The sequence below is a fragment of the Vipera berus genome, assembly GCF_964194415.1.
Source record: "Vipera berus genome assembly, chromosome: 3".
Lineage (NCBI taxonomy): Eukaryota > Metazoa > Chordata > Lepidosauria > Squamata > Viperidae > Vipera > Vipera berus.
In genome coordinates this window covers 86,416,453-86,444,205 of record NC_138204.1, presented here as the reverse complement: position 1 = coordinate 86,444,205, position 27,753 = coordinate 86,416,453, and the positions used below count along the sequence as shown (strand labels likewise).

Sequence of the window (27,753 nt, the reverse complement as noted above, 5' to 3'; positions counted from 1 at the left end):
TCCGACTCTAGGGGCTGGTGCTCATCTCTGTTTCAAAGCCAAAGAGCCAGTGCTTGTCCGAGGATGTCTCCGTGGTCATGTGGCCGGCATGACTAGATGCCAAAGGCGCATGGAACGCTGTTACCTTCCCACCGTAGTGGTCCCTATTTTTCTACTTGCATTTTTACGTGCTTTCGAACTGCTAGGTTGGCAGAAGCTGGGACGAGTAACAGGTGCTCACTCTGTTACATGGCACTCGGGATTCAACCCGCCAAACTGCTGACCTTCTGATCGACAAGCTCAGCGTCCTAACCCACTGAGCCACCGCGTCCCTTTTTTCATCCTTACAACCATTGTAATGATTGCAGCATCCTCCTGGTCACATAATCAAAATTTGGTTGCTTGGCAACTGGCATGAAGTCTCCTAGGATCAGGTGGTCACCATTTCCAACTTTCTCAGCCAGCTTCCGCCAAGCAAAGTCAAGGGAGGGGGGGAAACTAGATTCACTTAATGACTACATGATTCATTTAACCATTGTAGTGATTCACTTAAAAAACATGGCAAATAAGTTTGTAAAATGGGGTGCAAACTCACTTAACAACTATCTTGCTTACTAATGGAAATTTTAGGCTCACTTCTGGTCATAAGTCAAGGACTACTTGTATTCAGTAGCAGGGAGAAGCCTTACATAGACATACCCAACCTGGCCTTGAAGTCTTTCTTGAGATTATCAGATTGGAGGATGCTGGTCATATGGCTGAAACCTAGTATTTTGTTATATGGAATTACACAAATGTTACGTTAAAATCCTATAAACTAAGGTTCTCCAGCTAATAAATGGGAGACTGCAAATGTACGCATGATTTTTATGAATGATGAAGTAATATTCATATGATAAAAGGCTCTGCACTGCTGGTGAGACAGCATCAAGGGAAACTAAAAGAAGCACAATGGTAGAACAAAAGCAAACCTACCGGAAGAGGGAACATGGATCATTGGAAATATGGCAAATAGCAAGAAATAGCAGTAGGTTCTGGCTGCTATTACAATATCATAATTAAAGAATTGACTGCTTCAGTGACCCAGAAAATAATTCTGGTTAGACTGCAATTACAATGCAACATTTGGACAACCCCAGGTTTGAAAATGAGGGTTTAGTTAGCTGAACATTTTAAAAGATTGTGTTTAACAGGGAAATAACTTCAAGAAAATGCATTTTGATTTCAAGCCATCTTGGAATTCTTTCAGGCTTTACCTCAGTCTTGCATGTTACATGGATGATCATTGTCTTGAAAGTATGCTAAACAAGAAAATGCAATGGACATTAAGAAGAGACAATATGATTGTGCTAGAGCAATTAAATTATTTCAACTATGTTTCCATGTCATGTGAAACCTTTGAGAACAGAAGTCTCCAAATGTCTTTAAATACAGTATAGCCAATGATTATACATGATGGAAGTTTTAGTGCAAAACATCTGGACAGCATCAGGATAGATATCTTGCACCATGGCTTACAATAAGATCCAAGATTATCTCCTCCAAAACTCCCTCTCCAAAATATCTTCTGATACTGCCATGGTATCTCCAGAATAAGCAGTGCCAACTTTGTTTTTAGTGTTTTTTTTTTGGGGGGGGGGAGTTTGGATTTTAAGGTAAAAATAAATTATTGCATCACATTGGCTTAAAGCAAGACTTTTACCTCCCATCTACTTTTAGAATATCTCCTTGCAAACTATAGCAACTCCTAAGTTTACACACTTTAGTTCCCTTCTCCTCCATCCATAGGGACAGTAAGAGGATCTTTAAAGCAATTGCTTCCATGTAAATACTATAGGTTATCGTATCTGACATTACTAGTATTAATTGTGGCTGATTTTAAGCACGCCAACTGCACCTAGTCAGTGATACAGTAAACACATGCATTCCAAAATAACTTAAACACAATACATGTAATACACATTGTCCAGTCTTTACAAGTGACTGGCCTACAAATGTGATTGTTAAATAGGCAGAAGTTTGTCCGCCCTAAGGATAAAACATCCAGACAGAAACTGAGCAATATGCAGTACAATACAGTGAGACAGGTGGAGATCTGTATATTGGGAAAACAAAACACTTCACAAACGCATCGCACAACATAGGAGAAAAAACCCATAAGGATGGGATTCAGCTGTTAAAAGACAAAGGCCATTCTTTAGAAGACAGCAAAGTCCATATTTTGGATAGAGAGGACTGATGATTTGAAAGAGGGGTCAAAGAGGCCACCTATGTCAAAACTGATCGGACCTTGCTCAACATAGGGGTAGGGATACAACATCATCTATCTCCAGTCTACAACACAGTCCTTTCAACAGTTCCAGGAAGACTCCACACCCATTTGCATTACTCAGGTGACCCTGAAGACACAGCTAAACCTCCAAATGGCCTCAAGGACTCTCTAAAAGAATGCAAATGACCTGCTGTCTGGAAGGAGTATAAATCCTTCCATTCCCCACCATCTATTCAGAGCTGAAGAATCTTCTTGGATGAGAAGTGAAACATCTTCAAAGAAAAACAAGAAAGTCCAGTTGCCTCTTGAAAAAGCACCTTTGGGACAACCATGACCTGGATGACTGAAAATCTCCATAGACATTTGTTAAATAAGGCTTAAAGTCACCATCAATTGACATCCTTAATACAATCCTTCTGCTTTTACCCAACTTTAATCATTTTTTGTGGATTGCCGTGTTATCATGACAATTTTTGTTGTTGTTCAGAACAAAGATTGCCTTTGTCTAGAAAGGAGAAAAGATGTTTAGCCAGATCCAGCTTTGTGTAAGTTCCTGCAACTGAGAAGAACTGACTGCTGAGCATAATTTAGTGATGGAAATAATTCAGTCTAACCTATTTAAAAATTCGAAGCATGTTTAAAAAGAGAATCATTTGTAAACCTATACCATTATATTTTTGACTGGCATCACAATACTAGGGTTACTAAACAGATGAATTGAGAAGTGGGGAGGACACCTGAATTTAATTTCCTGACCTTTGACTAAAGGCTGATCTTAATCAACTTAAAAGAAAGACATCATATAGTGTACTGTATGTAATAAATAGAAACTTTACCTATTGCAAGCTACAGGACCTGCATACTCTCAAAAACCAAAGTTGGGTTGGTTTGTAGTTGGATGGGAGACCACTGGCTATCTGTATTATTAGTAAAAAAAATAATACAGATAATAATAATATGAACATAGACCCCACAGTGAGGGTAATTTTAGCATTTTATCTCCAGTATTTTATCTCTAGATAAAAATATATCCCAAAGAATATATAATTGCCAGTAGTGTCCAATGTGAATGGTATCGTGTCCTTGAATGCACCGTATGATTACTTATTCACAAATAACTAGCATGAGAGTCTGCTGTTATATCCTGCATTGGAATAATAGAACTTTACATCCTTTTTGTATAATCGGCAATGACTAGCGAAAGAAAATCCACAGGGAATCCTTTTCGTCTGCTGTTTTCCTATCTAAAACAGGAAAAACATTTCAGTGATTCTAACTGTGATTCAATTTTCATCCGAAAAATGCAAAAGCCTAAAGTTCATTTTGACCTTGTCTTGGAAAACTATTATAAATAAGGTATATGCAATAAATGGGGGATTATTTGAACAGAAACAAACAACCACAAAAAATCATTACCTTGTCCAGAGAAAACGTTTTGGTGAGTGCAAACGCCCATCCTGCTTCAAAAGCTCTTCGGATCATTGATGAACTTGTAGTTGGTGTTGCACTGGCGAGGCCAAAAGGATTTGAAAACCTAAGCCCAGCCATTTTTATGCTGATGTCTACCAAGTCGATTGATGTATAGAAAAGAGGCAACTGAGGTACAGCAGGTACTGAGGCACCATATAACGACTGTGGGAATAAACAACACAACAGGTTATCCACTTTATTCAAATACAGCTTCTTCAAATCAGTGGGCATCATCCTATTATATAACCCAGTGACCAACCCTGTTGAACAGTTTAAAATCTTGTCAAATATAAATAGAAAATTGGAACTGTAAAGATGTTTAAACTTCAAGAGCTTAAAGGCCTACATTGCTGTATTTAAGCACCAGAACGGAAAATGTTTTGAACTATTTGGCAACCTTAATAGCCAGCCAGAATGTTAAACATGGAAGGGATTTGGGGACTATCACGATCCTCTTCATTTCTACATGGAATGAATAGAATAGAAGATATTCTACTGCACTTCAGGCAGGAAGTAATTCTGTTTTCTCTTTTAAAAATGTGCACATTTATAAGAATAAGATATTTTTTCCTTCTCTTTTACTTTTTTTTTAAAAAAATAGGTGCATATAGACATTTTAAAAGCAAACATTTCCATGTGTTCTGTAAAATACTTCAGTGGAATGAAACTTATTGAGACGCTCCTACAATAAATAATCTCTAGAATGATAGATGAGCCCAATTTCTGGATTTTTTTTTTATTGAAAAGTTTTAAAATACAGTTTTCCCTTAAGAAACCCCCCTTCCCCCTCCCTGCTCCCCCCCTACCTCCCCCCAACCTCTCTCCCTCCCCCCCTCCCTCCACCCTCCCCCTCCCCCCCCCCGGACTTCCCAGAGCTAAATACAAGGTATATATATAAAAAGCAATCATAAACAATCATATACTAACAACTATAAGTTCTAAAATCCATCACTCTCTAGCTTATATAGGATAAGACACACCTTAACAATATTAAATATATATAAAAAACTAGAATAAAAAAAAAGAAAAACAAACGAAAGAAGACTTATTCAAATGCTACGTAAAACTTCTTAACCCTATACTTGTTCTGGATAAAAATTTCTGGATTTTTACTTATATACAAAACTAGCAAAAATCACAAAAGAAAAAAAATTGCACAAAGTTATAAACCTAACATTTATAGGCAAATTTTGCATCCACTAATTTGTACCATTATTTTATAATGATAAAGAAAACCGTACAGCTACTTACACAAACAATGAAAACAAAGCAAAGTATTTTTCTACCTGGTAGCTAATGAATCTATATTGCTGCAGGAATCAGGTTTTTGCTCAAGTGGATAACCTCTTCGAGATAGATGTGTAGACTGTAGTGCAGAAGAGCCCTCACCACAATGTAATTCAATGTTCATTGTCATTGTTGTATTATTCCAAATTCTGCATTTTTCACTGTCATCATGTAAAATTCCAGAATAATCTCCAATTGCCTTTTCCAGTTCTGTTTTTTTTGCTGCTATTGACAGCAATCTGCCTCACCTTGCACACTAATTCCTTCAGATATTATATTATACACATATAGAGCTCCCATCAGTCACACACTATATTGGTATAACAGGGGTCAAATGACAGCATATACTAGGACTTTCCCTCACACATTAAAATGCAGTGCACATTTCTTGAGGTTGCACAAAAGTTTTGCTTCGGTAATGAGGGGAGTGATGCTGGCTCTAAAAATTTAATATGGAATAAGTAAAGTGATTAATGGATTCACGGACTTATTTTTGTCTCCCACCAAATGTCACCAACTAGCAAGAAAACATCTACCAGTCTCTGGTAGAGGTGGGCATGGATCTGGAGAAGGCAAATTTTAACAATTCCCCTGGTTTTATACAAGAGTTCTGCATAGATGCATTCAAAAACAGCCTTTTTGACATTCACTCAATTCTAATAATAATAATAATAATAATAATAATAATAATAATAATAATAATAATAATAATAATAATAATAATAATAATAATAATAATAATAATAATAATAAGAAGAAGAAGAAGAAGAAGAAGAAGAAGAAGAAGAAGAAGAAGAAGAAGAAGAAGAAGAAGAAGAAGAAGAAGAAGAAGAAGAAGAAGAAGAAGAAGTTGGAAGGGACATTGGAGGTCATCTAGTCCAACCCCCTGCTAAGGCAGGAAACGCTATACCATTTCAGACAAATGGCTGTCCAGTCTCTTCTTAAAAACTTCCAGTGTTGGAGCATTCACCACTTCTGGAGGCAGGTTGTTCCACTGGTTAATTGTTCTGTCAGGAAGTTTCTCCTTAGTTCTAGGTTGCTTCTCTCCTTGACTAGTTTCCATCCATTGCTTCTTGTCCTGCTTTCAGGTGCTTTGGATAATAGCTTGAGTCCCTCCTCTTTGTGGCAGACCCTGAGATATTGGGACACTGCTATCATGTCACCCCTCACTCTTCTCTTCGTTAAACTACACGTACCCAATTCCAGCAACCGTTCCCTATATGTTTTAGCCTCCAACCCCCTAATCATCTTTGTTGCTCTTCTCTGTACTCTTTCTACAGTCTATTGTAGAACAATACTTTTCTGGAACAGCACTATTCTGGAGTAGGCTTAAACCCCTATTTAAAAGTAAACCCATACTGGGTAACAAGCTGATAAATTTCTCTCTATACTAAGCAACAGTCTCCTGGATCTGCCAGCTGCCTAATGGGAGCAAGCAGCAGCCAGGGGAAGAGTTGATTCTTTACCTACCAGGTCTCTGTTCCCATGGAGCAGTTCTCTCAGATTCTCCCATGTTAAGACTAATGGAAGAATTTACTCATTCCCTATTAAATGAGCTTAAGTTCAGCTTCAATGCTTAAAATATTAGTTTGCATAATAAAAGCATTCAGCTTCCAGTCAGTGGTTTGCACCATACTTTAACTGTAACTCCAACATAGCAAAATTTGTGTTGAGAAAAGAGGGAGAATGCTACTTTAAAACTGGACCAGTTGCCTCCTATGAAGATATGTTCTTTTTAAATTATTAGTGGTCCATCTTTGTGCCATCATTAGAGGACAGGAAGAAGTCTTAGGTTTTAGATAGATAAGATTCTTTCCAAAACATTCAGGCATATTCTCCTTCAAGAAAGCAACAGTGAGACTCAGAAACTATATTGCTATATCACAACTTGCAATGAGCCAAACAGAAAACTATAGTATTCCTCCATAGCTATAATTTCTTCTAGAGGTCATTCTAGAGTAGGGGTGTGAAACTCGCAACATCACATGACGTGTCGCGATGTATTGCAACTTTTTTGCCATTGTCGGCAATGGGGTGGGCGCGATTTCGCTATGATGCCCGTGGGCCGGCAGTTTGACACCCCTATTCTAGAGGCACCTTTAGCTTAGCCATTTATATTCAATCAGATCATTTCCTTTTAAATGTTCATTACTTAATCAACTTTGAACCAAGCTTTTAGTGTGATGAAAAGTAATGAAGATCCGAACCACTTCCTACTTCTACTTTTGGCTAACATTGCTGACTATATGCAATGATTGGCTCCTATTTACTTATTTTCATATCTCTTTTATATTTCTAATGAAAATAACTTTATTTATAGACACTAATTAGAACAATAATAAAATAGTCAGTATCTAACAGCAAATTACAACATGCACTATAAAGCAGCAGCAGCAGCACAGCAAGCCAAATCCTGTTAAAAGCATATTAAAGTTCAGTGAAAGGATACTTATAGTTGTTTTAAAAAAAAATAAGCAGTGGTGGTTCACAGCAACCTATCTCAGGCTTGGATATAACAACCAAAGAAATTGTGGCATCTAATAGAAATGATGCATATAAAAAAGTAACAGAAGTGATGTGGCATATTCTAGAAGGTTCGTATGTGAGAGGAAGGAGTTGTGCCTTGTGCGTCTCTGATCACATAAGATCAGCAAATGAATACTGACAGTAGCAAGAAAGAGAATAAGTAACTGTTTCCCTCTGACTAATTACTAGGATTGTTGCCTGGTAAATGAATAGCAGACAAAAAGAAATCTATTAATGAGGGACCAGTGAAAGAGAAGGCTACACATTGAGAGTAGTTCGACCTGTGGTTTTCTAAATCTAAAGTTTGTACATTTTCTCTGTGATGTCAGTTTTCTGTATGTAGATTACAAAATACAAGAATCTCAACCTACAACAGAATGTTGGAGAATAGAAAGTTGAAATTTCTCCCTCACTTCATTCTATTAATTTCTGGATTCTTGAGAATGGGAATTGAATTGGGTGACTTGAGAGACCACATTTCACAATCACATCTACCAATCTCATTAGCTACTGCAGGATGGGCACGTTGAGGCACGTCCTGTCCATGAAGGAATGTCATCTGATGGGACCCAGAAGCAGACCCTTTTCTATAGCAACATCAGCCCTCTGGAACATCATCCCCCTGAGGTGTGATTTGCCCCAGCTTTGCAGATTTTCTGGAAGGACCTGAAGAAAAAGCTTTGCCATTTGGCCTGGAAATCAAGTAATGTGGTGATGGAGCTTGTAAAGTGGCTACATTGCTAAGGAAATCAAGTATGCCTTGTTACAGATAATGAGAATTTTATGGTTTTTAATGTTTGGAGTAATCTTTTGTATTGATTTGTGTTTTTAACATTGAGTGACATATATGAGATGGTAAGGTAAAGGTAAAGGTTCCCCCGCAAATGCATGATAGTTGTTTCCAACTCTAGGGGCCGGTGCTCATCTCCGTTTCAAAGCCGAAGAGCCAGCGCTTGTCCAAGGACGTCTCTGTGGTCATGTGGCCAGCATGACTAGACACCAAAGGCGCACGGAACGCTGTTACCTTCCCACCGTAGTGGTCCCTATTTGTCTACTTGCATTTTTATGTGCTTTCAAACTGCTAGGTTGGCAGAAGCTGGGACGAGTAACAGGTGCTCACTCTGTTATGTGGCACTCGGGATTCGACCCGCCAAACTGCCGACCTTCTGATCGACAAGCTCAGTGTCCTAACCCACTGAGCCACCGCGTCCCTATATGAGATGGACATCTATATAAATTTTACAAATAAATAAATGAACAAATGAATCTATGGTGCCTTCCTCTTACATGTGAGTACTGCAATTTTGGTATAAATACAGGGACACATATACTCTAAACATCAGAAATAAAAGGAATACCACTTTACAATTTACTTACCAAAATTCCTGCCAATAAATTAGAATAAACACATCTATCCCTTAGTTACACTTGCTTATTGTTATTGGAAATATACTAAATGATATGATGTTCAAATGCATTTACCTTCTACAACTTCAAAAAATTACATGTTTCATCAATAACCTTTTTTCAGCACCTACAACAATTGAAATTCTATACCTAGTTAACCAACTTTTTTTAAAGTGTCATCCCAACAGATTTTTTTTCTTTTTTTCTTTATACCTTCACAGCTCTCCTTACTCTATTATTTATTATTTAATTCTGTAATTGCATTATTTACAGTCAGTCAGCAATGCATATTATATGAAAGTCTTATTCAAATTAAAATTGTATTACACAGCAATATATTATGCTGTGGCTCTGGATTCCTCAAGTGACTGAGGAACATATTCTAAGAGATATAACTATTTTGGCTTACAGAAGTAAAATAAACAAAATGGGAATGGAAATTATTACTATTTCCTTTCTTTCCCTACCATAATTTATGTTCAAATTATTTTTGAAATATTTGAAAGAAACAAATTCTGGCAAATGATACAAAAAAGTTCATCTATTATTTGTCAAAAAAGAGTATTATTATGTAATGTAACATTAACAGTCTGCTATTAAAGTATTATAAGGTGCATCCTGCATCTTAAGTGAGAGTTTTAGAGTACCAGGTCAGCATTTCACCTACTAGTTACTTAAGAGTTTAATCCAGCCATCTTTCAAAACCTGCTTTAAAAGGTCCAAAAAATCATATACTGTATTTTGAAATTTCCTCAACACAGTCCTATTTTTTTGCCAGATCAAATATCAAAGTACTTCAGACTAATTTCTCTTCAAACATTACATCACAGACTTGAATTAAATCATGTCTTCCTTGAATATAAAGCCTCCAATTCAAATTGAATCAGGACTGATTTGGGTAAACCTAGTTGAAATGGGTTAGCCAAAATCTTTTGTTAGTGAAGAATATATAAGTACCAGTCTTCTTTGAATACATTTTCGTTTTTCATTGAAGAGAATTCAATACATACATACATACATACACACACACACACACACACAAATGAAAAAGAAAAACTGAGATGTTATCCCTACTCAAAATAAAATAAAATAAAAATTACCACCCTATGATGACCTGCCTTTAAATTACAGCTGTCCCAAAATAATGCCCTCAGATCCAATGACTAAAATTGCAAGTAGCCCAAATACTGAAAAGCAATTGCCAAATTATAGTAATTGCCACCCCAGCAATCAGATTTACTGAAACCGCACACCCAAATAAATGCCTTGTGGCTACCCATTCATCTAGCAGCTGGAAAGATGACACTTGACATTTGGAAACTTTCCTGTGAAGATTGCTGGAAGGCTTTTCCCATTAGCTTCATGGAGAGATAGTAAGGTTGAATAAGCCCCTCAAAATCTGCAAAGGCCAATGGAAACACTGTAATATTAAGCATGGTTGATCTAAAATTCCAATTGACAAGTTATATGAGATTTCCTCCAATGCCTTCAGTATATTCAAATCTCAGGGAACATATGTGCAAATCAAAATCCAACAAGGCATTTGAAAAACTTAAACAAAATATCAAAACAACAGCAACAAACTGAAAGCAAAAGCAAAACCTACTTCAATTGAAATATGTGATTTAGTCTTTATCATGAATTGGCATTACCACAAGTTTATCACAGCATATGAAGGAAGCACAGGTTCTTAAGCACAGGTTCTCCTCAGGCCTGTGTCCTAAGTCCGCTGCTGTTCACCCTGTTGACTCATGACTGTTGTGCAAGGTTTGCCACCAACCATATTGTGAAGTAGGATGATGATAAATCAGTAGTGGGCCTTATTCAGGATGACAGTGAGGGTGCTTACCACTAGGAGGCAGAGGATTTGGTGAACTGGTGTAAGGAAAACAGCCTCGTTTTAAACATAGGGAAAACTAAAGAGATCATTGTTGATTTCAGAAAAGGCAGGCACAGCCACATACCTCTGTGTATTAATGATTCACCTGTGGAGGTGGTGTTAGTAGCATCAAGTTTCTGGCTGTGCAGCTAACAAGTAGGCTAGCTAGCTTGAGACCCTGGTGAAGCGGGCACAGCAGCACCTGCATTTTCTGCATGAGAAAAGTACATCTTCCTTCCCCTGTCCTTACCACTTTCTATGGAGGGACAAATGAGAACCATCCTGTCATATTGCATTACTGTCTGGTTTGGAAGTATCACTGCTTCGGACAGGAAGGCGGTGCAGAGAGTGGTGAGGATGGCAGAAAAGATTATTGGTAGTTCACTCACTTCTATCCAGGACATAGCATATAAGTGATGCTTGTACATCTATTCAGTCAGTTTGTATTCCTAAATTCCTTCCTTAAAAAAAAAAAAAAACACTCTAATTCCTTAAATCTATTTATCACCTCTACTGTATATTCAACAGGGATATGATTTAATTCATACCTGAGTGGCCTAGTGCTTTTCCCTACTTTCTTCACTTTAAGCCTAAACTTTGCAATGAGAAGCTTATGGTCTGAGCCACAGTCAGTTCCTGGTCTTGTTTGTACTGACTGTATAGAGCTTCTCCATCTTTGGCTGCAGAGCATATCGTCAATCTGATTTCTGTGTTGACCGTCTGGTGATGTCCATGTGTAGAGCCGTCTCTTGGGTTGTTGGAAAAGAGTGTTTGCTATGACCATCGTATTCTCTTGACAAAGTTCTATCAGCCTGTGCCCTGCTTCATTTTGTACTCTAAGGCCAAACTTGCCTGTTATTCCGGTTATCTTTTGGCTTCCTACTTTAGCATTCCAATCCCCTATGATGATAAAGACATCATTTTTTGGTGTTAGTTCTATAAGGTGCTGTAGGGCTTCATAGAACTGGTCAATTTCATCCTCTTCAGCACTGGTGGTTGGGGCATAGACCTGGTCTACTGTGATATTGAATGGTTTGCCTTGGATTCGAACTGAGATCATTCTGTCATTTTGAGGATTGTATCCCAGTATTGCTTTTCCTATTCTTTTATTTACTATGAAGGCTATTCCATTTCTTTTGAGGGATTCTTGCCCGCAGTAGTATACCTGATGGTCATCTGAATTAAATTCACCCATTCCTGTCCATTTTAGTTCGCTGATACCTAAGATGTCGATGTTCAGTCTTGTCATCTCTTTTTTTACCACGTCCAGCTTTCCTTGATTCATGGATCTTACATTCCAGGTTCCTATGGAGAAAAAATCTTTACAGCATCGGACTTTCCTTTCACCACCAGACACATCCACAGCTGAGCGTCCTTTCAGCTTTGGCCCAGTCGCTTCATTCTTTCTGGCGCTACTAGTACTAGCCCTCTGCTCTTTCCCAGTAGCATATTGGATGTCTTCTGACCTGAGGGGCTCATCTTCCAGCATCATATCGTTTTGCCTTTTGGTACTGTCCATAGGGTTTGTTAAGTCCGGAATGACGAGCGTAGACAGCGAGGTTGAACAAGAGAACGTTTATTGAATGCACATGGGTCAACTGCCTAACAGCAGTTGAGCCCTATCTTATATACTAAGATGCCTTTAAACATAACCAATCCCCGGCCCAGAATCTCCCGCCGAGAATGTAACAACCAATAACTGCACCAGGTTTTCCCGCCTAGGGAAACCACTCCCATTAACTATGGACACAACACCCCTTCCCCCCCAGATAAATGTTAGTTACTAACATAGTCTTTTAGATAACTTGGTGGCTTATGATTTCTGGCTGGGTATCTGCCAGCTGTGCTGACAACTGGGGTGCCAACTGTTCTGCTATATTTTTCTGCGTCAGGCCCTGTGGGTTGTGGCACTGACTCAGGCAATGCCACACTTATGGGTTGTTGTTGTTGGGGTTCACTGGACTGTCCAGGGGACTCTGTTGGGCTGCCCAGGGAACATGGTTCAGTTTCTGCTGTGCTACTTTGGGGAGTTGCTTCAGCTGCACTGACTTGTATACCCATTCCCTCACCCCCTGGTGCTGCGCCTAACTGGTCATGACTGAATGCATTGTCTGGTGTAGTGATGCTCCTATCATTGTTGGCCTGTACAATTTCAGGGGACCTTTTCCTTAGCTGATCGATGTGTCTCCTGATCAGCTGATTCCCTTCCCCCTCAAGATAATGGTCCGGTTTTGTCAATGACTACCCCTTGTGACCATTTGTCCCCCTGTCCATAGTTCCTTGCCCAGACTGCATCCCCAATATTTAGAGACCGGGTCGGAATGTCCAGTTCAGGTTCCACAGGTAGCCTGTCAGGGTGTAGTCTGTCCAATTTGGTAGTTAGACGTCTGCCCCACCTCATTTCAGCTGGGCTTTTCCCTGTGGCCGTGCAAGGTGTCGTGTGTTGGGCCAACAGGAACTGAGCCAGTCTCTGATGCCAATTTCCCTGGATGATCCTTCTTAAGGCGTCTTTGGTTGTCCTGACGTTTCGTTCAGCCAATCCGTTGGAGGAGGGGTGGAAGGGTGCCGATGTCGCGTGCCTAATCCAGTTGGCCTTGAGGAAGTCCTGAAATTCATTGGATGTGAATTGGGGCCCATTGTCAGAAACAATCACGTCAGGTAACCCATGGGTGGCAAAGAGTCCCCGCAAGACCTGTATGGTTTTGGCTGAAGTCATAGACTTTACAGGCACGACCTCCAACCACCGGGAGTAGCTATCCACAACAACTAGGAATGTGAGGCCCTGGAATGGGCCTGCAAAATCAATATGAATGCGAGACCAAGGGTTCCTAGCCACTTCCCACTTATGTATAGGTGTGTGCGCTTGTTCTGGCCTGGACCGTTGACACTGATAGCACCCGGCTACTCTGTCCTCAATTGCTGTGTCTAATCCCGGCCACCATAAATGACTCCTTGCTAGGGCTTTCATCCGAACAATCCCTGGATGCCCCTCATGCAAATCCCCCATCACTGCGTTCCTGTGGCCCTCTGGAATGACAACCCTATTTTCCCACAGTATACAACCCAGGTGTGATGACAATTCATCCTTCCTTCTAAAGTACGGCGTGAATTTGGGGTCAGGATTTTTGTTAGGCCACCCCCCCTGTACCCACGCTGCTATTCTGTTAAGGATGTGGTCTTTCCTGGTAGCTGCTGCAATGTCTTTGGCTGTCAGTGGGCATTCTGAGAGTTCCTGTAGCGACAGGATTTGGCCCACGGGTGCTGGGTCTGTGCCAGTATCAGCTAGTGGCAATCTGCTAAGGGCATCTGCATGCCCCATCTCTTTGCCAGGCCTGTGTTTAATAGAGAACGTGTATGCTGAAAGGAAAATTGACCATCTCAGCATCCTAGGGGACATGATTTGGGGTGTTTGTTTATCTGTGGTGAATAGTCCTAGGAGGGGTTTATGGTCTGTGTATAATGTAAAGTTCCTACCGTACAGGTAATTGTGGAACTTTTTTACGCCAGCCACGATGGCCAAGGCTTCCCTGTCAATTTGTGCATAATTCCGTTCTGCTTTAGTCAGGGTCCTGGAATAATATGCAATAGGCCTCTGTTGACCCTGGTCGTCCATGTGGCTTATGACTGCCCCTACTCCATAAGGGGAGGCGTCACATGCTAGGAAGATTGGTTTGTTTTCAATGAAGTGGGTGACTGTGGAGTTACTGGACAATATGTCCTTCAGAGTTTGGAAACTGCTTCTGTGTTTTTCCTGCCACTGCCAAGGGGTTTTTCTATCTAACAGCCTGTGTAAAAGTTCAGCAATGGCTGCTTTGTGAGGCAAGAAGGTGTGGTAGAAATTTATTAAGCCTAGGAAGGCTTGTAGTTCCGCCTTATTTTTGGGTTCAGGTGCTAATTTGATTGCCTTAATTTTTCCTTCAGTGGGGTGTATGCCCTGGGCATCAATTCTAAATCCTAAAAATTCAGTTGATTTTACACCTATGCAACACTTGTCTTTTTTTAATTTAAGCCCTGCATCCCTAAATTTCCCCAGTACCTGTTCCAGCCTGTCTGCTAAGATGTCCTCAGTTTTTCCAGCGATTAGGACATCATCGAAGTAAGGGCATACACCTGGAATGCCCTTCAGGGTCCTCTCCATCACCTCTTGGAAGATGCCTGGAGCTGCTGCTATTCCAAATTGAAGTCTGTGAACGCGGAACGCCCCCTTGTGGGTAACTATCGTTTGAGCCTCGGCGGCTTCCTTAGACACAGTGAGTTGCAAGTACGCCTGCGCCAAGTCGAGCTTGGCGAAAATGGCGCCGTCCTGGATCGTCGCGAGGACCTGCTTCACCGTCGGGACTGGGTAAGCATGTTTTTTCATCGCTAAATTTAGGGTCGCTTTATAGTCGGCACAAATCCTCACATCCCCATTCGGTTTAAGGGGTGTGACGATTGGTGTCTCCCAGAGGCCTCCCTCTACGGGTTCTAGGACACCCTGGCCTACTAGCTTATCTAGTTCGGCCTCGATTTTTTGTTTAAGGGCGAAAGGCACCCTCTGGGCCTTAAGCCTGATGGGCCTAACAGCGGGGTCTAAATTAAAAGTAATGGGGGGTCCTTTGTATCTCCCTAACGCCCCATCGAACACGTTTGCAAAGTTATCGCAGACAGTCTTAAGGGTCTTACTAGTAATTGTGTTAATTCCCCCTACCCAGATCCCCAGGGCCGGGAACCAATTGAGGCCTACTAGGCTGGTTCTCTGGCCCTCGGTGACTAAGAGGTCTAAAAATCCATTAAACCCCTTATATTTTACTTTAATGGTGGCCTCGCCTTTTAGTTCTATGGGTTTTTTTTGAAAATCGGCTAACTGTAGTTTAGTGGGTTTTAGGGGAATTCTACGGCCACTTTTATTATCAATGTATTTGAGGGTGTCACTGGAGATTATCGATACTGAGGCCCCCGAGTCCACTTCCATCTTGCAGGGAATGCCCTGCAGTTGGACTCCAATTTTTAATTTAGGCCTCAGAATGTGATTGATTCTAGGGGTGTGATTAACTCTAGGGGTTCCCACGTGGCTAATCCCCACCCCCGCCCCAGGGTTGGAAGTGCGTGCCTTGGGTCTTGGGGTCTCTCCGCCACTCCCTTCAGGGGTTACCTCACCTGAGGCCCATGCGTCGAGCTCGTGGAGACGGTTGTTGCGCGGTTGGCTTCGGCAAATGGCCTGGATGTGGCCCGTTTTTCCGCACCCTCGGCATTTCGCGGTTCGGAACCTGCAAGTTGCTCAGAGGTGGTTTCCGCCGCAGCTGCCGCACCTCGCGTCGGGGTCGCGAGGCCTGGTTTGGTTGTCCCTCTGGGGTTGTTGTGGTGCTGGAGGCTGCTGTCTTCTCCCTTGGTCGGGTCCGTCGGGGCGTGAGGGTCTCGCCGCCATCTTTCCGAACCTTTGGGTAATTTCTGCAACGTCGGCTTCCCACTGGTAGTCCACCTCCCCACCGTCCACATGGCTCTCGAGGTGATTTCGGCCGAGGCATCCATGCTGTTGTAGGGGGGGGTCGCGTCTGCCTGTAGACTCGTACGTGAGTAGCTCGTCTAAGACTTCTTGCAGTGTACCCATGGGCTTTGCTATTATCTGGTTTTGTAAGTGTTCATCTCGCAGCCCCAAAACTACTCGGTCCCTGATTCGAATTTCGAGGTTATCGTATTTGCAATGCAGGGCCGCTTCTCTGACTGCTGCCACAAACTGTGTGATTGACTCGCCTGGCCGTTGGTTCCGTTTTTCGAATATTCTCCGCCAAAACAGTTCGGACCTCTTTGGAGTAAAGTGGACCTTTAGCTTGGCCAACAGGTCGGCGTACGACACACTGGAGACCGGCAAGGGCTGGCACAGGCCGACGGCAACCCGGTAAACCGGCGTGCCGCTAATGGTGAGAAGAGCCGCCGCTTTCTTCCGGTCCTCCGTTATTCCGTTGACCAGCATGAACCCCTCGACTTGGCCGACGTACTCCTCCCAGTCCTCGGGGTAGTTCGGGTCGAACTCCTTCAGGGATCCGACTTGCGCCATTCTGTGAGTCCATTGTGGCAAAAGTTCGGTTGACTGCGATTCAAATTTCCCGCTTTTCGCTCAGCTGGCTTCCGCGACTCCTTCGCTGTTCCGCCGTCGATCCCACCTTCGTCGCCACTGTTAAGTCCGGAATGACGAGCGTAGACAGCGAGGTTGAACAAGAGAACGTTTATTGAATGCACATGGGTCAACTGCCTAACAGCAGTTGAGCCCTATCTTATATACTAAGATGCCTTTAAACATAACCAATCCCCGGCCCAGAATCTCCCGCCGAGAATGTAACAACCAATAACTGCACCAGGTTTTCCCACCTAGGGAAACCACTCCCATTAACTATGGACACAACAGGGTTTTCATGGCAAAGATACTGGAGTGGGTTGCCATTTCCTTCTCCAGTGGATCACATAGCTTTATTGAATTATGCAAGCCACCACGACAAGGCAGTAATCCATGAAGGGGTGTATAATCTAAAGACGTTTAATTGAATATTTTCCCATTTTGCAACTTTAAATAATCTAAATTTTATTTGCATTCATTCAGATGATTTAAATATTTGGTTGTTTTAATAAGCTGATCAAAAGAATTAATACTCCTATTTGGCCATGGTTTCAAAAAAAAAAAAAAGTCACAAGCAATTTTAAAACAAGGATTGTCCCAAAGTGTCAGTTTGTGAAATCAAAGGGCAGAATGTATGAGCCTTTCAAAAGCAGTCAGTAGAATCTGCTTGAGTATGTTCCTTTTTTCTGCAAGGCTCTCCTGCATAACTCCTGTTGATCTCTTGTTGGACTGTCAAATGTATCTGACAAATAGACAGGTTTCTCTTTTCAGGTGCCTATGTTTTATATTTTATGGATTTTAGAAACTCCTGGTATGATAACATCCCATACATAACAATTTCTGTTCCAGAAGATAATTCTAAGGATTTTTTTTTTAAAAATGATATGTTCAATGCTGTTCTGTATTAAAATATGTAAGCTGTCATCCCACCACTAATTACCGGAATAAGATGTTGTAATGAATGTTGTTTTCACATTCAACCAAACAACGGTCAAGCCCCACAGAGGTGGGCAAGACCAAGAAAGCAAAACATACACATATTTCAATAAGGCTAAGTTGGAGCAAATTCAAAACCATGGACATGATAAGAGAAATTTCATAACCTTGTTTACAGTGAATTAATTAAAGTGAAGAAGCCTCTCTGAATATTTTGAGATACTTTTCCCAGATTTCTAGCCACATGGGCTGAGAGGCTGTAACTAGCCCAGCCATTGCTATTATTTTCATTCTTTTCCCAACATTCTCCCACATCACCAATATAGATATGCCTCATGTCTAAGCATGGAGTTGGAAGAATCCATAATAACATATACTGTATATTGTATTGTATGTTGAACATGACCTACATGGTCTTTTTTTTTGGCTACAAAGAATGACAGCTTTGGCATTTTTGAAATTCTAACCTCAGGGATGAAGTAGAGAGTTTTTCCTAAGCCTATCCAGGAGGAGATTCTTCAGGCAATTATTGTGTGTATGCGTGTGCGCACACACACAGAGACATTTTTCTTGAGACAAAGGGACAGGAGAAAACTGGGAGATATAATCACCAAGATACAAAAAGATGATGAGGCCCTTAAAAAAGTACAGAGAAGAACAACAAAGATGATAAAGTTCTGGAGGCTAAACTGTATCATGACTGCTAGCAACAACATGACAACTGTCTTCTGGTACTTGAGGGCTCTCATAGAAAAAAGGGGATTGACTTATTTTCCAAAGCGTACGAGGCAGGTCAAATGGGTTGGAAGCTCATCAGAGGGAAAAATAACCTGGAACTAAGGGGGAAAAAACATTCCAGACAGTGAGAACAATTAATCAGTGAAATAGCTTGCCTCCCAGAGTTGTGGGTGCTCCATCGCTGTATATCAAATAAATAAATAAATAAATAAATAAATAAATAAATAAATAAATAAATAAATAAATAAATAAATAGTATAAGGCAGACATGTCAAACACAAGGCCTGGGGGCCGGATCCGGCCCGCGAAGTGGTTTCATGTGGCCCGCGAAGCCATCCTAGAAACAGTGAAGGAACGGCCCCCACTGCCTTGGTCCTGGCCCAGAGACCCTCCTTCTGCCAGAGACCCTCAGATCTGTCCCACTCCTGCCCAGGCCCCCATAGGCACCCTTGATGCGAATGATGTAGAGCTGGCCATGCCCACCCAGTAGGCCATATGCACTCTAGCCACGCCCACCCAGTAGGCCATGCCCACCCTAGCCATACCCACCTGGCCCCTGAGGGCAACCGCAATGCTGATGCGACCCTCAATGAAATTGAGTTTGACACCCCTGGTATAAGGTCTTCTGCCTCAGGCAGGGGTTTGTATGAGAAGATCACTAAGGTCTATGACTCTATGCCTAATGAAAGGGAACAGACCATCAGGGAAGGGTTCAAAAAGCAAGAACCACTAGAAGAGAGTGAGAAACAATGTAAGCAAGATGGATACTGATAGTCCCTGACCTACAACTATTTTTAGTTATCATCTGAAATTACAACAGCAATGAAAAAGAGTGATTTATAACCAGTCCTCACACTTACAACCTCTGTGGCATCCCCACAATTACCTGATCAAAATTCATACACTTGGCAACCAGTTCTGGTGTCCCTGGGTCATGTGACCACCATTTAAGACTTTCCCATCTGGCTTACTAGAAACAAAGTCAATAGAACAGCTTGATTCACTTAACAACCACATGTCTCATTTAACAACTGTGATTATTTGCTTAGTAACGGAGACAATTATGGTCATGAATCAAGGACTACCTATGCTGGAGAAAGATGCATGGTTTTGGTGAGCTGTTTTGCAGGGGGAAAAAGAGCCAAGCAAGCTCAAATGGAAGGAACTATGCTAGGAGTGGAACTGACCTCTTCTGGTTCTAAAGATGAGGAAGGTTATGGAACCATTGGCCAGAAATGGTGCCTGGCTGAGGAATTCTAGGAGTTGAAGTCCACAAGTCATAAAAGGGCCAAGTTTGAAGACCTGATCTAGAGGGTTACCTTATGGTAACCCAACAGAAGTGAAGAAATGCTCCTAAAATTTCGACTGAAGATTACAAACTATAGGAATCAGGTGCTGGTCAGGACTAGATAACTGAAAAAAATGAGAAAAATCTTACTTCTTCTCTAAGATAAAATAAAAAAGTAAAAATTGCAATCTGATTCTCTACTTTAACATACTGTATGCTTGTCTAATGCATGGTCTCTGATATTCTGTATGTATTTGCTAATTATTTTAAGAAATTTGCCTCTCTTTCTTGCATCACATTTTGCAGTCTTTTGTACTAATTCAAGTCCCGCAATTTTTTCATCATCTGAAGTTTTTTTTGAACCTCAGAATGTATGCTCTGGATTTGGATCCAATCTCCCCATAATATTTTATGGGAAGCAAGTGTCTGGGATCCTGGTTGCATTTTTATCAGTGCAAAATGGCTTACTCCATGTAATTAAAATTGTTTGGGCATTTGGTTACGCAAGCTAAAAGAAAGCTTTTCTTTTTTTTATGATTAGTAGAAATTACATTGAAATCATAAGATATTTCCTTTTATTTCCATCTCCTTAGAAGATACGTTGTTGGTCACATAACCCACAGGAATGGGGCTGGAGGTGACCCTACAGAGTTTAATTTTCTACCACTATTATTACCATATCATCCATGCTTCCCATTATGGAAAGAAGTCTAGCTAAAGTACTACATTTCTCCAGAAAGGTGGAAGAAGAAAGTGAGAAAGAATTAAAGGTAAAGGTAAAGTTTCCCCCGCACATGCGTGCTAGTCGTTTCCGACTCTAGGGGCCGGTGCTCATCTCCATTTCAAAGCCGAAGAGCCAGCGCTTGTCCGAGGACATCTCCGTGGTCATGTGGCCGGCATGACTAGACACCAAAGGCGCACGGAACGCTGTTACCTTCCCACCGTAGTGGTCCCTATTTTTCTACTTGCATTTTTACGTGCTTTCGAACTGCTAGGTTGGCAGAAGAATTACAAACCCATAAATTAGAAACAGCATCATGTACCTTGACAGTAGGACTGAAGGGCACATATAAGCTACGGTGCCTGCTCTACTCTGATTTTTATATGTATGTTATGCAGGATTTGGGTAGGAAAGTAGGCCTGATATGTAAAAGTAAACCTCATCGATTAAGTGAAAAAACAAATTAGAGCACTTGCCTCTACCATGTAGGCAAGCAGAAACATGTACAACCAATAAATTTATTTTTAGTTTAGCAATGCTTTAAGTTCTCATATTTAAATATCTGATCTTTCAAATAATTTTTCTGTTGAACGTGTACACTACTTGCAATATAATCTTAGACTTGATTATGTTTTAGCCAATCTTTAATTATACACTCAACTAAATTAAAAACTAAATATGGATCTGAATGAAATGGATAAAATCAGAGAAAACTCCACTCAAAACTCACCTGTATGTATTTGTGCATGAACCAGGAAGCTTGTTTTCCATCATTCACCGATTCTACTGTAGTGTTGGCCAGTCCACTGATGTCACCACCTGCAAAAATCCCTGGTTCACTTGTCTGCATGGTCTCCCCATCAACTTCAGGAAGACCCCAACGGTTAAACTTGAGAGGATGCAGAGCTTCTTTTACTGTAATGAAAGGAAAGGCGAAAAAAGAGGTTTAAAAACAAACAAACAATCCTTGAGTGATGCATTTTATCAGGGACTGGCAGGCTTGCAAGACAATATCCAGGCTTTAAGTTTGGGATGACTTAGTTTAGAGAGTTAGTGTAGATTATATGATTATATTCCACAGCTTTCACATAAGGGAACAAAGATATGTAATAATATTCATTCGCATTATTCTTCTATAAAAGTGTGGACTATCCTACTCTTTCATAATTCCTAGAAGTTGGTCTCCTACTGTATCTATTTCAATCATAGACAAGGGTGTTCGTTTAGAGATACTGCTCGAGTTTAGAATTGGCTTCATAAGATTCTCATAACTACTGCCATCTGCTTCACTAGAATCAGTCTACTTTTCAGCAGCTGTGGCAATAAGAGAGGCTTCTTGCAAACTGAAGTAGCCTAAGGACCACTCGGGACGACAGGCTAGTTAACAACAGGTTTATTTAGAGCAAGGCAAACATAGAATAACTTGTCCGGCTTTTATAGCCGGCAGCTGGCAGCGAGGGCCAATCAGGAGTGTTCATTTTGGCGCCGTGTCAAACCGGGACCAATCCGCGTCGTCTTCTGTTGACAGCTCCGGCTTCCGCATGGGTTGGTGTTTTGACAGCCGCGAGCTGTCAGTGGTTGCGCCTGCGCTGTGCGGGGAACTTTGACAGCTCAGGTTTCCACATGGTCCGGAGTTTGACAGCCGCGAGCTGTCAGTGGTGGCGCCTGCGCAGTGCGGGGAACTTTGACAGCTGTCAAAGTTCCCGCGTGTTTTTCTGTCAGGCGGCTTTCCCTGGTTTATACAATGAAGTATTATTAACTGTTTATATATATCACACCCCTTACCCCTCTCCTGGCGCGTTTCTTCCCTCTTGGACGTTGGAACCCGCCCACTGATAGTCCTTTAGGTAGGTGGGGGCTCTTCGATTCCTGTTTGAGCGGCGGAGGGGTGGAGGATCGACTGGTTCTGGTAGTGCGTTCTGCTGTTCTTCTTCCTGGTTTGGCATAGGCAGTATTTCCGGTGGGGGTTGTATCTCGGAATCCCTTGGTTGCTCTGAGTTGTGTGGTGGTTGTCTGGGTCTAAGCTGGTCAATATGGCGGCGTATGTTGCCGTGTGCTTGTGTGGCTATAAGGTATGAGATGGGTCCGGTTTGTTTTAATACTGTCCCCTGGACCCACTTGTTTTTATCCGTGTATGACCGTGCCCATACCAATTGTCCAGGGTTGAGTGTGCGGTTTGGGTGGGGGTGCTCTTTTTCTTCTGGATATGTATCAGGGTGCAATCTGTCGAGTCGTGTTATTAGCCTCCTCCCCCATCTTAATTCTGCTGGTGATTTGCCCGTTGTTGTGCATGGAGTTGTGTGTTGTGACAAGAGGAACTGGCTGAGACGCCTCTGCCAGTTCCCTTTAACGAATTTTTTTAAAGCTTCTTTTGTGGACCGTACCATAATTTCAGCCATCCCGTTCGACGATGGGTGGAACGGCGCCGACGTGACCAGTCTAATACAATTCTTCATAGCGAACATCTGAAATTCACGAGAGGTGAATTGCGGTCCGTTGTCTGAAACTATGGTGTCTGGAAGGCCATGTGTGGCGAATATTTTTCTTAAGGCTTGAATAGTGGCTTCGGACGTTGTTTTTCTAAGGGGAGTGACTTCTAGCCATTTAGAATGGCTGTCCACTACAATTAAGAAACTTTGGCCCTGGATAGGTCCTGCAAAATCTAAATGTATACGTGACCAAGGGTTCCTGGTAGTTTCCCATTTGTGGATTGGTGCTTGGGGTGGTTCGTTTCTGGTCGCCTGACAAGTATAGCACCCTCCCACATACTTTTCTATTTGTTTATCAATGCCTGGCCACCATACATAACTTCTAGCCATCGCTTTCATCTTTACAATGCCTGGGTGTCCTTCATGTAAAATGTGTAATGTTTGGTCTATGTTTTTCTCTGGTATGATGACCCTATTTCCCCACAGCAGGCATCCCCTATGGGTGGAAATCTCATTTTTTCTGTTAAAATATGGTTGGAATTGGGGTTGTGGGTTTTGAGCTGGCCACCCTGTTGTGGCCCATTTGAGGATTCTTGTAAGTATTTTATCTTTAGCTGAATTATTGGCTATAATGTTTGCAGTCAGGGGGCATTCTGGAAGTTGGGAGATTGCTAAAATCAGACCAGCTGGGGCTGGGTCTGAGTCCTTGTTTTGCATGGGCAGTCTGCTGAGGCAGTCTGCGTGTCCCAATTCTTTTCCTGGTTTATGTATTAGTTGATAGGAATAGGCTGCTAAGAATGTGGACCACCGTAATATTCTCGGAGAGAGAATTTGTGGTGTAGTTTTATTCCAAGTGAATATGCCCAGCAGGGGTTTGTGATCAGTAAATATAGTAAATGGCTTTCCATAAAGGTAGTCGTGAAATTTTTTGACCCCTGCAACTATTGCTAGGGCTTCCCTGTCTATTTGTGCGTAATTTCTTTCTGCTTTGGTCAGAGTGCGTGAATAGAAGGCTATGGGTCTTTGTGTACCGTCCTTGAATATATGACTTAACACTGCCCCGATTCCATAGGGAGAGGCATCGCAAGCGATGCATATTGGGGTGTCTTCTTTGAAAAGGGTGATAGTTGAGCTGTGACAGATAATCTTTTTTAATGATTGGAAACTATTCTCATGTATCTTGGTCCAGGACCAACTCGTACCCTTGTCCAGGAGCCTATGCAGAGGCTCCGCGATAGTGGCTTTATGGGGGATGAAGGCATGGTAAAAGTTTAATAGTCCTAAAAAAGCTTGAAGCTCTTGTTTATTCCTGGGGCTGGGTGCGGTTTGAATAGCCTTTAGTTTTTCTGTGGTGGGGTGGATGCCCTGGCCGTCTATTTTGTACCCTAGGAATTCAGTAGATGTGACTCCAATGGAGCACTTTTCTCGCTTAAGTTTGAGGCCGGCTTCTCTGAGCCGGCTCAGCACAGCTGACAGCCTGTCAGCTAAGCTTGCTTCGTTTTCCCCGGCGATGAGAACATCGTCGAAATAGGGGCAGACCCCGGGTATTCCTTTCAGGGTCTTCTCCATGATACCCTGGAAGATACCCGGGGCCGCCGATATGCCGAATTGGAGCCTCTTTACTTTAAAGGCACCGCGGTGGGTGACAATAGTCTGGGCTTCCGCGGTGTCCTCAGTGACAGGCAGTTGCAAATACGCCTGCGTGAGATCAAGTTTGGCGAAAATGGTGCCAGAACGGATGGAAGCAAATACGTCCCTTACCGCTGGTACCGGGTAAGCGTGGGGGCTGAGGGCTAAGTTGAGTGTCGCTTTATAGTCCGCGCACACTCTCACTTCTCCATTAGGTTTAATTGGGGTGACTATAGGGGTTTCCCAGGTTCCCCCCTCCGTTGGTTCAAGCACCCCTAGACCTATGAGGCGATCAAGTTCGTTTTCTATTTTTTCTTTAAGGGCAAAGGGTACCCTCCTAGCTCTTATTTTAATTGGTTGGATTGCTGGGTTTAACTGTAAGGAAATGGGGGGGCCAGTGTATTTTCCTAAAGTGCCATCGAAGACGTCTGCATACTTGTTGCAAACGGCTTCCAGGCTGGGTGCTTGAATTGTATTTACCCCCATTATGGCGATTCCTAGCGGTCCGAACCAGTTTAACCCTATCAAGTTGGTGCGATTCCCTGGCGTAACTAAGACCTCTAAGGGACCCTTGAACCCCTTGTACTGCACTACGACCTTAGCCCTCCCTTCCAGAGGAATGGGGGTTTTCTGGAAATCAGCTAGGTGTACCTGGGTTTGCCTCAGGGGAATTTGTTCCTTGCCTTGTTGACAGATCTCCTGGTACGTCGTTAACGAAATTAAGGAGACTGCTGACCCTGAATCCACTTCCATGTGGCAGGGCACCCCCTGAATTTTGACCCAGATCTTAACCTTTGAGCTTAGGCTGTTTACCCTGTCAATTGTCTCTACCAGGGGGCCTGGCGGTTTTTCTCTGCTGGCCTGGGTTGCTGGCCTACCTGGGGAGTTTGCCTCCACATCATTGATGTTGTCCCGGCCCTTGCTGCGGCACACCGGTTTGATGTGGCCGGTCTTCCCGCAATTGTGGCATTTAGCATTTCTAAAGCGGCAGCTTCCTCGGGCGTGATTGCCCCCGCAGCTGGCACAGGCGGCTCGTTGCTCATAACGCGGCGGCGGCGGAGGGGGGTTCCTGGACCTACAGCGGTCCGACGTGTCGCCTCTCCTCGGTTGCCGACGCTCCATCCTGCGCTGCAGGGCTTCTCCGTCGGTGAAATCCACCGACTCTCCGCTGTCGCTGAAGGTTGCGCTTTCTTGGTAGACGGTCGCTGGGCTCTCTGGGGTCGTGGTTGTCGGCTTCTTCTTGTGGCTGTGCTCGTAGGCCATGATTTCTCTGGTCAGCTCTGCCAGGCTCATGTCGGGTTTGGATGTCAGCTTCTTCTGCAGCTTCTCGTCCCTCAGACCGATCACCACCTGGTCTCTGATGCGGTCTTCCAGGTCGGGGAAACAGCAGTTCCGTGCGGCGTGTCTGACCCCGGTGATGAACTCGTTGGCGGGCTCGTCCAGTCGCTGTTTCTTTTGGGCGAATTGCACTCGCCAGTACAGTTCTGAGCGAGCGGGCATGTAGTACTTGTTCAGCTGGTCCACCAGGTCTGCGTAGGAGACTTCGGTGATGGGTACCGGGCTGAACAGGCCAACGGCGGCATCGTACACTGGTGGTCCGCTGATGTATAGTAGAGCGGCGGCCTTTGCTCTGTCGTCAGTGATTTTACTGACGAGGAGGAATCCCTCGACCTGGCCTAGGTGTGATTGCCATCTCTCGGGATGGCGGGTATCAAACTCCCTCACACGCCCGAAGTTTGCCATGTCGTCCGGTCCTGGGTTGCTCCGATGGAAGTTAAAACTTCCGTGACAGCTCTTGCCGGGAATTCTCTTCCTCGGCCGTGACTTCAGCTCCGGAGCGATCCCACCTTCGTCGCCAGTGAAGTAGCCTAAGGACCACTCGGGACGACAGGCTAGTTAACAACAGGTTTATTTAGAGCAAGGCAAACATAGAATAACTTGTCCGGCTTTTATAGCCGGCAGCTGGCAGCGAGGGCCAATCAGGAGTGTTCATTTTGGCGCCGTGTCAAACCGGGACCAATCCGCGTCGTCTTCTGTTGACAGCTCCGGCTTCTGCATGGGTTGGTGTTTTGACAGCCGCGAGCTGTCAGTGGTTGCGCCTGCGCTGTGCGGGGAACTTTGACAGCACAGGTTTCCACATGGTCCGGAGTTTGACAGCCGCGAGCTGTCAGTGGTGGCGCCTGCGCAGTGCGGGGAACTTTGACAGCTGTCAAAGTTCCAGCGTGTTTTTCTGTCAGGCGGCTTTCCCTGGTTTATACAATGAAGTATTATTAACTGTTTATATATATCACACAAACCGTAATGTAATCATGAATCGCAGCATCCATGTATGTTAGAGTTTAGGAATCTGAATTCTCTAGCTCCATATCTGAATCGTCAATATGGACATTACATGGTCTCAAAAATCTATATTTCCTGGGTGCTAATACTCATAGCCGTACTGTTTCATTGAGTGCTTTTTTTGTAAAAGAAAAAGGTGCCGGAACTCACACATGTCATACAACCCGCCTTGCCTACCCACAAGGTTCCATCCAAAAAAGGTGCCGGAACTCCGTTCTGAGGGTTCTATGACAAAAAAAGCCCTCGTTTCAATACTTAAGCCTCTAAACAAAACCTCAGAAAGTCTTCCAATGAGGCTTTCTCAATATTAAAACCTTTAGGTCAATGTTGAAGTAAGGTAAGCGAAATATGGCAGCTGAAGTTTGAGGGAAGCTGTTTATACCCAGTTGTGCACCTGATACTTTCAGGGAGAAGAAAATGACTAACTTTGACTTACTGCACTTCTCATTTAAATCTTCTGAATTTGAAAACCCTCCATCTGGTTTGGATTAAGTGGTATTATATGCATATGGATGAAAATGCAGATACAATGTGGGCTGTGTTTGCTTTCAAAACATTAACTATGCAAAACTAGTAATTGGATGCTAGCTCTCCTTCCTCTCACCCCCAATTTGAGATAGTCCAGTAGAAAATATAGGCAATGCACAAGCATGAGATGAATGCTATTTTTTTTGTTTTCTTCGCTCAGTACTTGTGTGTTCCTGGTATAAGTTGTAGCAAAAAGAAAGTTGCCATAGCAATCAATCAAGCATTATGTAGGC

General features: G+C 42.7%; 1 protein-coding gene across 3 annotated transcripts in view; it reads right to left on the bottom strand.

Annotated features, from left to right (window-relative positions):
- Positions 1–27,753, bottom strand: part of DPYD (dihydropyrimidine dehydrogenase) — a 611,068-nt gene that overhangs the window by 268,710 nt on the left and 314,605 nt on the right. For all 3 annotated transcript variants that reach the window (XM_081325991.1, XM_081325993.1, XM_081325992.1), the window contains 2 exons: positions 21,325–21,509; positions 3,668–3,883 (listed from right to left, as the gene is read on the bottom strand). In XM_081325991.1, the coding sequence (XP_081182117.1) occupies positions 3,668–3,883; positions 21,325–21,509 (401 nt within the window). The remainder of the gene's footprint in view (positions 1–3,667; positions 3,884–21,324; positions 21,510–27,753) is intronic.